Genomic DNA, 16,974 nt, shown 5'->3' with positions numbered 1-16,974 from the left:
GCCTGTCTCCCACTCCTCAGAAATGACAGCAGGCAGGTGTGGCAAAAGAACAGACAGATTGCAAGAACGACAGAAGGAACTTTTTAGGCATAAGACGAAGTAGAAAGATGTAAAGAAAGAGCCGAATCTGGCAAAAACATGCACACAGTTACAAAGCATTTACTGTTTTTTTTTAGTAAGCCACATGAACTTGAATAATGTCTGCAAGCACACGCCCACACACGCACGCACACAGTGTACATATGCCTCTAACTATAAGCCTTTTTGATGCTTTGGCCTTGAGGCTGATGGCCAAGCTGGGGTGTATGACAGCTTATAACATCACTATGATGGAGATGTCATTGAGCTGCTGTGTTTTATGACTTACCTCTGTGCTTGTAGCAGAGATTTAGTTTTAGGTTCTCATGTCAAATTTAACACTCTGCCTTTGCTCTGCAGAGGCACTTCATAATTCCATGGAAAAGTGTACTTAAATGTGTTGGAGTAATGCTGGATATGATGTTTCAATTTTTGTGCACTGGCGTGTGTGTGCGGGTGTGATCACAGCACACATAAAAGAGATAAGCATAGAGATTTGTCCTACACTTGTTCCCGATTCAGTCAAGGCCCAGTGGTTCTTCTGGATGGGCCATTGACTCCTGCTAGACCTTGTCTGTAATGTTTAAAGACAGAATCCTGATAAAGGCTCATGGTTGTAAAAAGAAATGACATTAACTGGCCGCTGATCTGGTCTGTTGTTCCTTCTCAAGGTTTATATTCTTGGTATGTTTAATGTCTGCCTCTGCTGAAGGTTTGAAGTGGTTGATCAAAAAACAGTGTTCTTCCCATAATCTTCTTACTTTGTTCAAAGCTTCCAGTGTTTTTGTTCCTACTTGCATGCTTTTTAGGCTTCAGCTTTGTTGATTTATTTATTTTTTTTCATACAACACTTTCTGTGTTTAAAATATTTCTACAGTATTGTATTATATGCTGATGTTGCTTGTTTCCAGGGTACTTTTTGCGAACACTGCTGCCACCATCTCAGCGATCCTTTCAGGGATGCATGCAGGCGATCCTGGTAGACGACCAACCTGCTGATTTGCATGCAGTGGAGAAAGGCACAGTGGGAGCATTTGAGAACATCAGCCTGGACATGTGTGCAATCATAGACAGGTAGGAACAATCACCGCTGCCTGCACACGCACATGCACCCACACCTTACAGTTCATGAAAGAAAAATGGACAAATAAGAAAGAGCACAAACACAGTAGTGTCATAAATCTGGGGTTTTGGAATAAAAGTCACAAAGCAAACAATACCGTCTATGTAAAACCTTTGAATTTGAACCCAGGACAAATTAATGAGGGCTTTCTTTGTCGTCCGTGCAACATCAAATGAATTATGTTTATATGTGGCTCATTTAAATGCACTTGTCTCACTGATAAATGGATATAATTTAAAGGGTGGCTTCATGGTACAGGGGAATGTGAGCAAATTCTATCTGCTTTCATTTTAAAGCTATACCACATATTTCACCCTTTGGAAAAAGGCTTTGTGATCTTAATCAAGCATCAAAAATGAGTCACAGAGTTCTCCATCTAATTGGGGGATTGTAACTTGGCAAGAGTCGGATACTTCATGTGCCATTTCTCAATGTTGTCAACAACTTATAGCAGGTTGTTGACATTTCAGTTTGATTCAGTTGTTTATGTATTGAGAATACTGCTGTTTGCCAGAAAGGTTAGAACAGGTAATTTTAATAATAATAGATCCTTCATCTTCAGTTCTGTGACAATATATGGTGCCTCTTGCAAATTTCTTGCGTTCATACGGATAAAAATCAAAAATCTGTCTGAAGCAATCTAACCATTTTAATACCAGTAATTCCCTTTAAACCAGGTTGTTGGCCCCAGATTGTAACATAGTTGGTCATAACAAATGCCATTAAGCTTTTGTGGCAACTAGCAATAAAGCTTTGTAGAGGAATCTTAGCTCATTCATTTGTACATTCCTCGTATGAAATGGTAAACGTCCTGTATACAGTCAAATCCCAGCACCTTAGTCATTTTTTGTTGTCCAGATATTGACTGAGCTACTCTAAAACATCCATAATATATATATTTTTTTATCAATCAGAGTTGGACTTGCAGGATCATTGTGCTGCTGACAAAACATACCAGTGCAGTTGACCGTAAGGTCATGAACTGATTGTCCAACATATTCCTCCAGGATTTTCTGGTAAATAACAGAATTCCTCTGCAGAAGAGGACAAATTGTCCAGGTTCTGGCAAAGTGAAGTAGATACTATGTTAGCTTTATGCCAAATTTACACAAACATCTACATGTTACTGTCATTCCACGAAAAAAAAGAAGATTCTCAAAATTGTGGTTTGCCTCAGCTTGTTGTGGTTTATTTTGTTTCCTGGTGAATAGTCAATGTTCCCTTAGAGTAATTTTGGTAGGTTGGCCATGTCTTTTTCAAGTTTTATAAGCTAACATGCATTGGTTAAAAAAAAAAAAAAAGTGTGTTGATGTTAAATAAATAAATAAATAAATAAATGAATAAAAAATAGGGAGTTAGCACTTGGTGCAGCCACCTGTTATTGAACGTCACTGTTTTCGATTATGTATCAAAATTAACTGCTAACTGATGTGTCTATTGTTGTTTCAAGTAGCTGTGCTGTTGTGCTGCTACTTGTTGCTTAAAACAGACTGACTTTCTTTTTTTAAAAAATCTTATAATGATCTGAAAATAGCAAGATTTGTATCATTATAACTTTCTTTATTGCCAACTTCTATCACTTCAAAAGTTGTGAATCAGCAGTGCACTACTTCAGGTGGGCCTTGTTCTGCCACAGAAGATGAATGGACGCAGTGTTACCATCTAACTAATCAGAATGTCTTTGAAGGCAGTTCAATGGGCCTGTCTGACCTTCTTTTGATCAATGCCGTTCCACTGTGGCTTTCTGTTTAGACTGAGAAATAAAAGAAGAAAAAAAACCACACACACAGAAGAGCCGAATTCTGCATCCTGCAGACACACAAAGCAATGCACACGCAATTTTCCACAATATCAGTGTTATTCTAAAAGGGTGATACTGCAACACAAGCAGTAGGACAAAAAACTGAACACAAATCCTACATCAGCTTCAATCTCCCCATAGATTTTCTTTCCTCTCACACAAAGCCCAGAGTAGTTAGTATGGTTCAGTGCTCCCAGCCCGCTAAGAATAATGTCTTTTGAAATTGTCAGGACTTGTCAATTGCAACCCATTGTGCCAGCACAATGACATTTTATCTCAGCGTCTTTGCCTGCTGAAGCTGTACTGAGTTTTGTAATGCAGGAGCACTGTTGTTGTTTTCTGCAGCTTAGAAGCTCTTAAAGGTTTATTGTTGTTTATAGCCATGTGAAAAAAAAAATCTAACTTGTATTTCAGCTTCATCATTACAGGCGGTATCTCGACAGTTGCCATCTTTTTTAGCCATAAAGACAGAATACCTGTGTGCTCTTAGACTACTTGGTTTCCAACTTGGCCAAGATCGTGACATTTTCAGAGAAACCCTGCTGCTCTTTGAATCAGTGTTTGCGTTGATTCAGATGGCTTTCTTCTCACTTTTATTGCTTTGATTCATTAAAAAAATTAAGCCCTAGCTACATATCGTAGCAAGCATTTCCACGCAAACATTCATGTTCCTAGAACTGTATATATATATATACACAGTTCACCAACTGAAACATATTATATGTAATATGAAATAAAAGGATGTTTTCGAGCCATTATTTGTGTAAGGATTGCAATATTATATTTGATAAAGAAATATGTGCTTAATGAAAGCTAGAAAGGTGCTTTTAATCTGATAAATGAACCTCATTAGAGCACATTTTTTTATACATTTTTAATAATTTATTTAATATGATGTCTATTATTAGCCTCATTAATCAATTTTAGAGTTCAGTATTTCAGCTGAAAAGTTCTTCAACAACTTTTTTTTTTTGCTCTTGGAAACATTTGATAATCTGAAGTGGTTGAATCACAACACAAAAAAAAACTACTGTGAAAACTTCCATGCAGGACAAAATGTAGGTTCTGTTTATTAATTTGAAAGAATTATTTGATTCTTACCTAAATACTGGAGAATGTCGTTACCTGTCCTTATAAAGCAATTGTTTAAAAAAATCAATCAAATATTTAGCGTATTTCAGCAACAAGGCAGTTCAAGTACTACATTATAAAAACACAAAAACACAAAAAGTCATACAACACACAGTCAACAATTGAAACATTAGATTTTTCAGTGCACATCGAAACGCTGGTTAGTGTTTCATTTAATGTGGTTCAAAAGCAACTCTAAACAGCTGGGTCTTTAGTCTAGACTTAGAGGAACTCGGTGTTTTGGCTGTTTTACAATTTTCTGGAAGTTTGTTCCAGATTTGTTGTGGATAGAAGCTGAATGCTGCTTCTCCACGTTTGGTTCTGGATCTGGGGATGCAGAACAGACCAGAACCAAAAAACCTGATGGGTCTGGAAGGTTGATACAACAACAACAAATCTTAGATGTATTGTGGTGCCAAACCATTCAGTGATTTGTAAACTAACAACAGTATTTTAAAGTATATTCTCTGAGCCACAGGGGGCCTGTGTAAGGATTTTAGAAATGGGTTCTGGTTTACTTTTATTCCCTTAGCTAAGTCTTGTTTGCAAGTTAAGAGATCCAATATAGGAAACATTGCAAACATGAGGAAGAATCTGCTCTAATCAGATAAAACCAAAATGTAACTCTTTTGTCTAAATAACAAAATGGTGGGAGATGAAAAATTAAATTACACACCATTACCACTCTGAAATATGGTGATGGTTTCAATATATTCAATTGCAATCTCTTCCCTTCCCATCCGATCATGATGTGGGACTGCATTTCTTTGCCATTAACAAGAAGACTGGTCAGAGGGGATTAGATGGTTGAACTAAAAGCAGGACTCCTGGAAGAAAACTTGTTGAAGAAAAAGACGTTTGAGGACAAATCACATTCATCGGCTCGAATTACTCAGTCCAGACACAAATCCAGCTAAGAACTTGAAAATTGATGTTCAGATGCTCTTCGTCCAATCCAACTGAGCTGGAGGAATATTTTTCAGACATTTATTGATAAAGTTCAAGAACTGTTAAATATTTTTTGCAGGCCCTGTATCTATTGTTGATTTAAAAAAGGCTTAGGTCAGTGAATTACTAAAACCAATATGCCCTTTCAATTTAAACTTTTTTCATTATTATTATTTTGAAGGAGTTATTGGTCAGCCTCATGTTGATCCAGAATGGATTACCAGAGTAAACTTCAGCTCTTCCATAATTGTGCACTTACAGTTTCAGAATAATAAAATCTACAAATCCCCTGCACAATTGTACAGAAAATTGTATGTTTTAATAACAATGTTTTCCATAAAGTGCTTGTGTGACGACATAAATGGTTTGACGTTCATAAATAATTATTCACTTTGGAATTATGTAGTATGCATCATGTAAGATTTTACAACCGTATAGCTTGTTCACATGCATTCAACCACTCGTATCATTTTTACAAAGTAAATTGTGGATATATTAAATGTGTTTCTGACTTGTAGAGCCAGCATGGCCTGTAAATATTTATGAGCTCTGTCCACATCTCTGTAGGTGTATGCCTAATCACTGTGAACATGGAGGCAGGTGTAAACAGACATGGGACAGTTTTAGTTGTAACTGCGATGGAACAGGATACAGTGGAGCAACCTGCCACACATGTAAGTAATGTAAAGCTACACCTCTGTCTCTCTGTCTTTTTGTCTTTCTCCATGATATTATGCGCTATGTGGGTGCATTTGACTTTTTTGTTTTCCTTCCATTTGCGTTTGAGTGATTAAGCTGTCTCCCAGTTCTCGGCACACAGAGACCGATGAACTTTTGAAGTGTTTCGATGCCAAGCTTGTCCAACTGCACTGTGTTTTGTTCTCATCAGAGAAAAACAGATGTGACTCTCAAAGCCGCAGCACACGAGGCAAGCAGAATCAGAAAGAGCATTTCAGAAGCTTTACATTTTGAAAATGTCACTCTTCCTCCCATAAGCCACAGATGTTGTTCTCTTTTAAAGGGCAAGAGAGAAAAGTTGAGCATCCATTTGAGCTAAAACAGGAGATAATACGAAGTCTCAGAAGGTTGAAAAGGGAAATAAAGTGGAAAATGTATTCTTCTGAATGTTAGATTGTTCCCAGACTGATGTGTTGGAATCAAATCAGATAACACATTATCAAAAGATAATTTAAAAAAACTGAAGTGAATAAAAAAGATAAATGTTTGCAAGCATTTTAGTCCTTGAACGTTTTGGTTGTTCAGCAGCTGTATATTTCAGTTTATTGTATTTAGTGTGTCTTTTTTATGATGTGAAAATTAAAGCTGTATGATGCAAACTACAATCTAAATCTAGCTCATGTTCAAATTATCATTAAAGATAGCTTTGCAGTATTTCTATTAAAAAGCCAGAAGCAAAGCAGACTAGAATATCTGCATAAAACTATAGTTGTAGGTTAAAAGTTTTGGTTCAGCCAATAAGATGTGAGAATGCAGAAAGAATATCTGCATAAAACTATAGTTGTAGGTTAAAAGTTTTGGTTCAGCCAATAAGATGTGAGAATGCAGAAAGAATGAGTAATTCTCTTCCTTTACCTCAAAGCAACCACTTGGGCACGAGACTCCAAATATTTGCCTCAGTGCAGCTGGTTATTGGTTGAAATGGTTGTAGGTGTTTCATTTTACTGTGAAACAGCACATTGCTCAGATATCACTGCAGTGTTGAGCATGATCTGTAATGGTCCATGTTAAAGGACAAGAAGGATTTCTATATATATATATATATATATATATATATATATATATATAGCACTAACAGCTTAGTTAGTGCGTTCCCTGGCAGTTTAAGTTGTTAATGCTCCTTTACAGACTCTGTCCCATGCAATCACCCTTGATTTTAAGCATTTTTTTACCAGAGCAGAAATAATTTTCATTATTTTGTTTCTTCAACTCTTTATCTAGAGGTATTTCTCAGACACTGTCATGTACCAGCCTTTGAGCAATAAACTTTTAACTACAGTAGCAATTTCAAATAGTTTTTCAGCCCTTTTGAGATAGCTCAGTGGGATAACATCTGGACTTCCAAACAGGCTTCCAAACAAGGAACTACTTCTCTAAATCCCTGGGGCGGAAAAAAGTGAAATATTGTAGACAAAAACATCAATTCTCCAGTAGTCAAAAACCAAAATAAATGAGCAGAAAGAAATGGCAGGCTGTGTACATGAGAAGGCCCAATAAGAAACGCATGCCAAGCTAACAGAAGGCAACCACTTAAAGTTCTTAAGCTTCTGAGCAGTCAATATGTATCAAAAAAGTTTCACTCTTAAAATGATTTTTTCTCTCTCTCTGCACTACTGTAGCCTTCCTCAGTGAAGATCAACACAAAACTTGCATCGCTATGTTGTCAGCTATCTTGTTAGTAAGTGGAACAAGACACTGGTTCTTGACAGGCACTGAAGAGAAATGATGGAGAAGCAGCAACATAAATTACCTGCACACCAAGAGGAGAGAATAAAGACCCAAGTTTATTCTCCTTTAGACATATCAATTTGTCTTTCAACCAATATAGGACTAATAGAAATTGACACATTCCAAGTTTTAAAGATAGAAGAGCAGTAATTGATGCCAACAAAAGAAATTTGTTGACTTTCCACACAAACTGGAATTATTAAATCTTTCTTTTTATTGGAGTTTTAAAAAAAATTAAATAAAAAATAAAAAAACTCCCTCTCATATGTTGATGTCAGCAACCGTGCAGCTTTTTGAGATATTGTTACAAAACATCCAAAGTCGTATCACAACATGACATATTGGATTACTTTTAATGTTGTAAAAAATGTGAGCTTTATTATTTAAAATAATCTCTTTTCACTTTTAGGGTTCATGTTTTCCGTTTTTGTTTTTATGTTGCTGCAGCCATCCACGAGCCTTCATGTGAGGCTTACAAACACTTGGGTTGGTCATCTGACACCTACTGGATAGACCCCGACGGCAGTGGACCCCTCGGCCCCTTCAAAGTTAACTGCAACATGACAGGTGGGTACAGGCATTGGCTTCAGCCTGTTCTCTACATTAACATGTTCTGTTTTCTGCTCCCAAATTCTTCCTAGTCACATTGACCCAAGAAGGAAGAAAACTCTGCAGCCCTACTTACTCTTAACCTCAGACAGCGACAGGCTTAACCTGCCAAACCTGGGGTTTCCATGGCAACGCACACACAAGCACACACACTCACACACACAGAGATCGTTACATTTAAGGAGAATTAACCACAGATGCTCATAAACATATGTACACCTACGCAGACACCACAAACATACATGAAACAAAGCTTTTGAGCAAATCTAAGAGGACTCAAACAGGCCAAGTGACACTTTTGGCACACTGCCACCCGTATGCACACTTTCATGAGCACACGCACACATGACTGAATACAGAGATAGTCTGGAACAGCAGAGCATGCAGGCGGAGCAAAGGCAAGACTTTTGATGAAATGTCACTGCACCCCACTGGTTGGCCCCTCAGTCAAACTGAACAGCACAAGTCACAAGTTTAAATGTTAAGAGTTTTTTCTTTCTCGCACAAATTTGCTCCTCTTAGAGACCTGAAGCCTATATTGGCACATTTCTTGAATGGCAGTGCAAATGACCAGGACAAAATTGGAGTGAGTGATTCAGACCCTAGCAGCACACAAGGATAACAGCAGTGTTGAGTGTAATTGTGTTTTTGTTTTTTAGTGCATTTGAATTATTCAATCAGCGTGTAACCAGATTAAATTGAATAAATTCATCATATTGTTCATGTGCTCTGATTTATGATTCAGTGTTGTGTTTTTGCATTTGTGTACGAGAAGAAGACAAAGTGTGGACAACTGTTAGGAACAACCTGCCACCTAGAATATCGATCACCGGCTCGAGCAGAGAGAGACGAACCGTCCTCCAAGTCAACTACAGTTCCTCTATGGATCAGGTATACATTGGGAATACAACTACACAATATTATAATACAGAGCATATCTTGATTATTTAAATAATCAAATATCCATTTCCCCTGTAAACACAGCAAAATAAATACTGTGTGACACCATTTAAGACATCAGAACTCAAATTACATCTCGAGTCAAATCAGAAATGAGTTTTGTGTAGATTCATATGAGAATTTATTTCCTGAACGTTTTGTTTTAATGGTCAAACTGTCACCTTGGACTTGATAAAATTGTCCAGAGATGACCTGTCAGGATGTCTGCAGTAGGACAATAAAGGTTTTTACTTTATTTTTAGGAAGTTTTGGGGTCTCTAACAGCTACGTAGATAGAAAATGAAACATGATTGCTGTGCCTGAGTGCAGCAGCATGTCCTCTTTTAATCCTAAACCTAAACCTGCGTTACTTTGAAAATATTCGTGGACATCAAATTGATAAGAATAAAGCAAATATACTCTAAGTTAGAAACATTTACGTCCACCAACTTTTTACTTTGTTATAAAAGCATAAGGTTGTTGAAAGCCTGGGCATAAAGAGATGTGCTCATAGTCCCCAGACTGTTTTATTTGTGAGCTCCATCATTACAGATCTTGTTTGTCATTTTTCCAACTCAACTCTGTACTCCTTTGTGTGATGTTGGAAAATGCATCTGCTGGTTGCTCCAATAATAAATATTAATTTGAATTTAGACCTGCATAAAAGCTTCTCACTTGTGTGTGTGAGAAGCTTTATAAACAATGGAGGAAGATATAACTTTTTTTTTTATTCTATTTTACAATTATGCAATAAATCTGTTTGAACTTGATTCTAAAATCCCACAACAGTAGCCTCATCATTCTCCATGCTTCTCACTGAAATGCAACAAAAAATAAATCAGCTTCACTTTTAATCTATGAGCCTCCAGACCTGCAAATGCCTGGTGATAAACAAGCATAACGAGTATTTAACCTCATCCCTGTATGAGTTGTCTGCTGAGGTTCTTTAAATACAGCTTAGGTTGCCTGAATCTCCTCTCTTGCATTCAGGAGTCGATGCCTTAATCTTTCTGCTGTGTGGTTATAGATTAGACTTGTCAATCCCGGTCAAAAGTCAACTGTGGGGGAATTTCACATGTTCCAGTACCCCATGAGGAATGACTACATTTTTTTCCCCAAAATGATGCTTTAAAAATAAGAAATGACACAGTTTGCATAGAAAGTGCCATCTTTACAGTGTGCTCTTTCATTGTAATGGTTGATATTTTATTTTCAACCATTTAAATGTAGAAGGAAGGAAAGCTTTATTTTCCTGAATTTTGTTTTCTTATTTTGTTGTTGACTGAAATTGGTGTGTCTGGTTGAAAATGATGAAGTGAAAGCACAGATCCTTGGCTGTGTTTCCAGGTGACAGCCATCACCACCAGTGCAGAACACTGCGAGCAGCAAATCATCTACAGCTGTCGCATGTCCCGACTGCTCAACACTCCAGGTAAGGGATGAAGATGGTGTCTTAATTCACCACAGACTCCAAAACAAGATGGCACACATAGAGGATGAATGTTCTGTTTTGAACCACACATGCGGTGTGATGGTGAATTAATTGTACACACAAGAGTAAATAAAAACCATAAAGCTGCTTTTACGTTTTCTGGATTGTCTACCCCAGTGCCAAGAATTTCAAAAACTACATGCAAAGGTTTCTTAAAAAATAATGCTCTCTCCCTCAAATATATAATCTTTACTAAAGATATTAAAGATTCATTAGAAGCTTGTTGATGTACAGCACATGTATAAGACCACCTACTTCTCTTTTCCCGTCTTTGTGTTTAATTTATTCTTCTGGAACTACATCCACAACAAACAGACCCCTGCAAAGGAGAGGAGTCCTTACTGGAATAATTTGGCTTACCTTTATTTACATTACGTTTGACTGGATTCACTTTGCCACTCATGTGATTGATCTAGGCCTAGTGGTTATCAGTCTACCTTGGATTTGTAAAAACATGTGCTTAATTGCTCCTTCCTAAGAGGTTTGACTTTGACCTGAGTTTTGTGTGCAGCAGCTTGGAATGTTTTCAACTAACACCCTTGATTGTACAATCCATGCTTGTGCACTTAAACACCACTCTCATTTTTCACTATTAGAATAACAAGCTTGCAATCATTTTCTGACCTGTTTTCTTTTGGCAAAAACATATTGCTTTCTGTGCATGCCCACATACACACGCTTTGCGTGCATAGAGCATGACCACAATGACCTACCTTTGAGAATAGCTTTGTAAAGAAAAAGCACTCCTAGCAATTAAAGAGAGCAAAAGCAGACAAAGAAGGTGCAGGAGATGAAACGGTGGATTTGTTAGGGTAATGTGTGCAAAGAAGCTTGTTTACTATGGTTGTGAGGTGAAAAACACTGGTAGATAACCAGTAAGTGAGATATTGCAGCTTGTTGAGGATAGAAATTCTCACAAATTTCAACGGTGTTTAAAACTTTTAGGGTTGGAGTAAGACCACTCTTTTTAGAAAATGAATATTGGCTGTGTTATTTTAGTAAAGAATCCTTACAAATATAATGATTGCGTGTTGCGCTTGCTCATGCGATTGTGTCCATGGTTTTTGATTGACTGAAAGAAATAAAGGTGGTTTGTAATAGCCGGGTCTTAGTGCAGCAGACCAAAACTTTGCAATTAACTTCCATAGCAATGAAAGATGGTCCTTTCATCTACTAATGTAGTGTGCCCATACAAATGCACATGCACACACACAAATTCATACTCCCTTAATATATATTTATTTTTCTCTTTAAACCTAAAACACCAACATGGGAACACATTCATGCCACCACACATATCCATGCAGCCAGCCAGACCTTCATTAAGTAGCTTGCTCCTACATGTAAAGTTAGGGAAATCCAATTACTAGTCTAAAATGACTGAGAAAGTAGGAGCAAGAAAAATCATTTACCCAAAAATATGCTTCATAAATTACCTGTCAGCTTTCATCAAATTACACCGTCAACAGCATTTCCATTGCAAACCACAAGCAGGCATGTACGAAAAGCAGATACACACTGGCTTCTCCACTACTTCCAGTTTCATTCCATCCAGATCTCATCTACTAGCTGAGGACTGGCATTTTGAAGCCAAACGAACCATTAAATAGGAATTATGTTGTGCCACCAGTAGCACACCTATTTTAAAAGCTTGGACAGTAATTGTTCTAAATGTTTGACCTCTTCTTAACCTCTGTCACTTACTTTTAGCATTATTTTATCCCATCTCTCACATAAACACACCCACTGTCAGCAGGCACATTCTGTTCAGTTTCCACTGATTCACAAGATGGGCACCTGGAACTGCCAGAGTGCTCCGTCCAGACATTTACACAGACACACATATAAAAAAAACATACAACTTGGACACAGTAATATTTAATTGCTCTTTCCACTCCTGTGTATATTCTACAGAATCGTCATTTATCAATTTCCACCCATCTCTTCCCTCCTCTTGCTTCATTCTTATCTTCTGTAACTCATCTTTGTACTTTTCTTTGTAATTGAAGAAAAGTACCTGAATCCCAATTTTACTTCTGTCATGTTTTTTGTTGTGTAAATGATCGACATTCTGTCCCATCACATTGTTACTGTCTTCCTTAAAACTTTCTCAACACTTATTCTATTACTATTATTACAATCAGACAAATGGAGAAGCAAAATACTGTATGTCGCTTGTTCTTTGTCAGCACAAATAGCCATGGTCACATCAAATGACTCTTGATAGAAGTTGCCAGAGTTTTTAAACATAAAAAAAAATAATGCATCATAAATCATTGCCTTCACAAAAGAAGAATATCAAACCCAAATGTTTCCTGATTTCTTGTTTCAATTATTGGTACCTCAAGAAATATGTCTAAAATGAATAAAAAATAATTTCCCTTTTATTTCACTGGCAGTTTTGCTCACTGTATGTCATTTAATAGTTGTGATTGATGCATGGTGGCCCCATGACACAACTACTTGCTTCAGTTCTCCAAACATAAGCTCTTCATACTCCTGTACATGTCTGCAAGAAAACCGGAATCACTGCCTTGCTATTTTTGTCGCAGTTTCACTTGTTTCAAGTTGTTCAATTTCCAAGTATTGTTCTGATTGTACATATAAGAAGTATTGATAATTTCTTTAAACACAAGACAAGTCTTTTGAGTAAGAGTGACATTACTCTTACATGCTTTCTTCTCAGAAGCATATCCTTCAGAGACCAAGTTCTTTGTCTCATATATAATACATTTAAACTGTGGGCAGACAGGAAGTCATGGATTAGCGATTAACAGTTCCTGCACACTTCAATCAGCATAAAAAAATGCAGTGTTTAAAAAAAGCTGTTTAATCCAAAGAATTGGTAGTGGTACAATTAATTAGCACCTATGACATTGTGAGAAACAATAGTTTCTGTATTTTTTTTTCTGACTCAGAAAATGTAGATGAATTGAAAGATTAAGTTAATGTTTTTTTCTTTACTTTAATATATATTTTCAGAAGAAAATATTTACTTTTCTCATTGTCCACTGAAGACCAGCCAGATAACTTTATGCAAGCAGAAACCTAAATAAACTTCCAATGAATTGTAGTAAAGAAATGCAGATTAAATTACCAACATCAAAAACTGTGGAATGGCGTAGCACACAAACTCAGACAACCAAACACATGCAGATCGGATATGTGTTATGCACACATAGCGTTAAAGAAGTTTTCACTTGTCAAAGTGCATGCTGTTTCTTTCTCTTCCTGCCTTTCCTCGAGTTGAATGATAGAAACATTTAAAGCATACAGGCTAGTAAGAAAAAAGTATTTTTCTGTCAAGTAAAGGAGCTTATTTATTCACTGAACTGTGTGAAAAAATATGCAGCTCACAGTAAACGCTAATATGCTGGCATTTTCCACTCGTACAACAAAGCACATCTCTCATCAAGCTGACAGCAAAAGAATGCCATTGGTATGAAAAGGGTTATTATTTTATTACCTTACATAATCCTGAATTATTTGTATGTTTTTTAATAGTGAATAATTTAGCGACCAACAGAGAAAAGCGCTCCTAATAAAACACTATTATACAGCCCCTGGATGAAATTAGAGAATATTTTCACAAAGTAGAAAATAAAGAAAAATTATAAGGTAACTGATTGATGGTCACTTATTGTTTAAAAGAGCAATTATGTGGCCAGAAACCGACTAAAGACCCTAAAATTGTTATTTCTGTAATAGGTCCATTGTTTCACAACATTAACTATGTGTATGTCTTATTCAAGAATTAGATTTTGCCTTTGATTCAATATTTTCATACTTGTCGATGAATTAAACATACACCATCTAACCCATGTGTCAACTAGAGGGTTTGGAAACAATTTGACCTGGGTAAGTTGCAGCTCATGAATCCTGATTTAAAGTTTTCCCTGAACCAACTATGCACAGAATAGGAAAGGTTGAAAATTGGCCCTGGGTGCATTTGATACAAGCAAGACGAACACAGGAGGAGATGAAAAAGAAACAAGGGTGACAAGAGATGAGAGATGAGTGTGGTTCAGGATAATGAGGCTATGTGTATGTGTGGCTTTGTTCCAGTCCATTCCTCTGGTACCTCTGGTCTCAATTATTGCCTCACGAGTAATAGTCAAGTAAACCAGTGCCATATTCAGCACACATATTCATTCAAATACTCTCATGTCTTGCGTTCAACCCTAATGACTTCTCTTCCTCAGCACTGGTTAACCATCTGTTTGTTTTTTGTTTTTTTTTCCCCTCATCTGTGGTTTCTGATGTTCATCATTAACCTTTGCAAATGCAGCAGCAGCAGGACGCAATAGCTTCTCTCTCCTTCTGCTCTGGCTTTTAGTCTGGAGTTCTTCTTTCTGCAAATGCAACAAGTCCCGATAATGGTGCACTGCTGTGAATTAGGAACAAGGCTAGTTTGCGTTTGGCTGAGTAACACAAAAAAGTATTGTCACTCATTATGTTGAAAATTCTGCATTCCCCAAACTTCTTTAGTGCTTTGTGAATTCTGCTGACTAATTCCCAACGTGGTCTTTAAGTTGGGACACTTACGGAAGCTATTTCTTGACTGCTTTGGAGAAGGATTAACATTTTCAACAGTGACCATGTACTTTTACTCCATTTGCTTGAGATTAACATATTTTTAGATTCTATATTTCATGCCATTCAATTTTATTAGTCCATTGTGCCCCACACAGAGCTATGTCTTTCATTATTCACCTAATGTTCTGGATACAGTGTCATTAATTTTAGAAAGAACCCAGAGCCAGAAGCTAGGAGGAGCTGAGAGGGAACATGAACTAATATGCTGAAAGACAAGAGAGAGGAAAGCTATTACTCAGATCCTCAGGCATCTCTAATGCTATCCACTCCTCCCATCTTTCTCGCACTCTTCCTTTTCTTACCCCCCATAGACAAGCTCCTAATTGACATTAAATTATTGTCTCACACTTGCTCTACTTTACATGTGGTGATGGGAATCAGTCCTTCTTCAAGGTTGCTGCAGCGTTTGGTCCAACACTTATTCTCATTATGTACTGACTATCTAAAGGAGTTGACACAGTTGTAAAGAGAGAAATTGACTTGTACTTTTAGTTTTTTTTAGTTTGGTTTTTTTTAACTCCAGCAATTTAACAATATCTTGCGAAACTATTCACACTTCCTAAACTTTTTCACACTTTATCTCTTGGTTTCACTCATTTGACTGGCTCGCTTTCCTGGCAGTCAAAACAACTGCATGATTTTGGTGACTAAGTGTAGTCCCAGTCAGTTTCACAGCAGGAAAACTGGGTTGTTTTCTGTATCAAGCCACGACTACTTTGGTCGCCTATTCAAGGGGAACAAAAGATATTTTTCGGACTCATGACCCATTTTCCTGAAAGTGGTAACATCTTTCTAAGAGCTCCAGTTCAGTGACGTGTGTATTTGTAGTGAATCCTTTACCTTCAATAAATCCAGGATGAAAGTCAAATATTCAGACAGCTAAGTAATTTTTAATGAAATGGATAAATAATGCAAACGTGAAAGATAGAAAGCAAGACAATGTAGATTGTAGCCTGCTAAAATAAACCAGGTGTGCTGTTTCAGATTTGCACAGTTAAGGTAGTATTTATTTGACCAAAGTATAAGTTTTGAGCCACCGCTGATAGGCTGGGTTACTATCCACAAACGTGAAACCACACATGCATAGAACGAATGGTTAAAAAGTCTGTTTTACCCATGTGCAGGCAGATGATAACAAAAACAATGGTGGATAGCATTATACACTGTCTAAACGTGGAACTTTTCTCCAACCAACATATGAAAATAGCTTCAGTTTCCAGACAGAAAGTCATGTAGGGGAAACAGGTGGAAGCAGATGATCTGCTCAGATTGGACAAAAATAGCACTTTTTAGTAGATAATTTTCACAACATACAATAATGATGGCAGTATCATGAAATCTAGATGTATTTTTTAGCAAGAAAAAGGAAGTTGGTCAATGTTGAAGAGCAAATGAATAGAGTTAAATATAGGGTAATACTGAAAGCAGCAAGTTTTAAAGTAAAGACTTGGTTTACTGAAAATAAATGCACTTTTCAAGTGTACAGCATCCTTTTACAGTTAGCTATTACAATTATGTTCTGTTTTGCATTGCTCAATCACATAGAATCTCAGTAAAATACATTGAAGTGCTTAGTTGTACAATGACAAAATGTAAGATAAATGCTTTTCACAGAAGGCGATTAGAGAATATCTGATTCCATCAAAATAGGGATATGGTGTGTCTTACTCGGAAAACAAGTCAGGTTTTCTTTTGTCTGCTAAAGTCATACACGGCAGAACAGACTGTATATAAAGCAAGGACACACAACGTGACCCCTCTCAGAGATTCCCAGATCATTTACTTTATATA

At 36.9% G+C, this 16,974-nt stretch overlaps 1 protein-coding gene across 5 annotated transcripts in view; it reads left to right on the top strand.

The window, feature by feature from the left end:
* cntnap2a (contactin associated protein 2a) overlaps positions 1–16,974 on the top strand; it is a 283,391-nt gene that overhangs the window by 153,904 nt on the left and 112,513 nt on the right. For all 5 annotated transcript variants that reach the window (XM_044103978.1, XM_044103977.1, XM_044103979.1 and 2 more), the window contains exons 11-15: positions 990–1,152; positions 5,649–5,755; positions 7,995–8,114; positions 8,932–9,047; positions 10,443–10,527. In XM_044103978.1, the coding sequence (XP_043959913.1) occupies positions 990–1,152; positions 5,649–5,755; positions 7,995–8,114; positions 8,932–9,047; positions 10,443–10,527 (591 nt within the window). The remainder of the gene's footprint in view (positions 1–989; positions 1,153–5,648; positions 5,756–7,994; positions 8,115–8,931; positions 9,048–10,442; positions 10,528–16,974) is intronic.

Source organism: Gambusia affinis, linkage group LG21, assembly GCF_019740435.1.
Source record: "Gambusia affinis linkage group LG21, SWU_Gaff_1.0, whole genome shotgun sequence".
Classification (NCBI taxonomy): domain Eukaryota; kingdom Metazoa; phylum Chordata; class Actinopteri; order Cyprinodontiformes; family Poeciliidae; genus Gambusia; species Gambusia affinis.
Note: the sequence above shows the minus strand (reverse complement) of the source record. Positions and strands in the feature narration are given on the sequence as shown.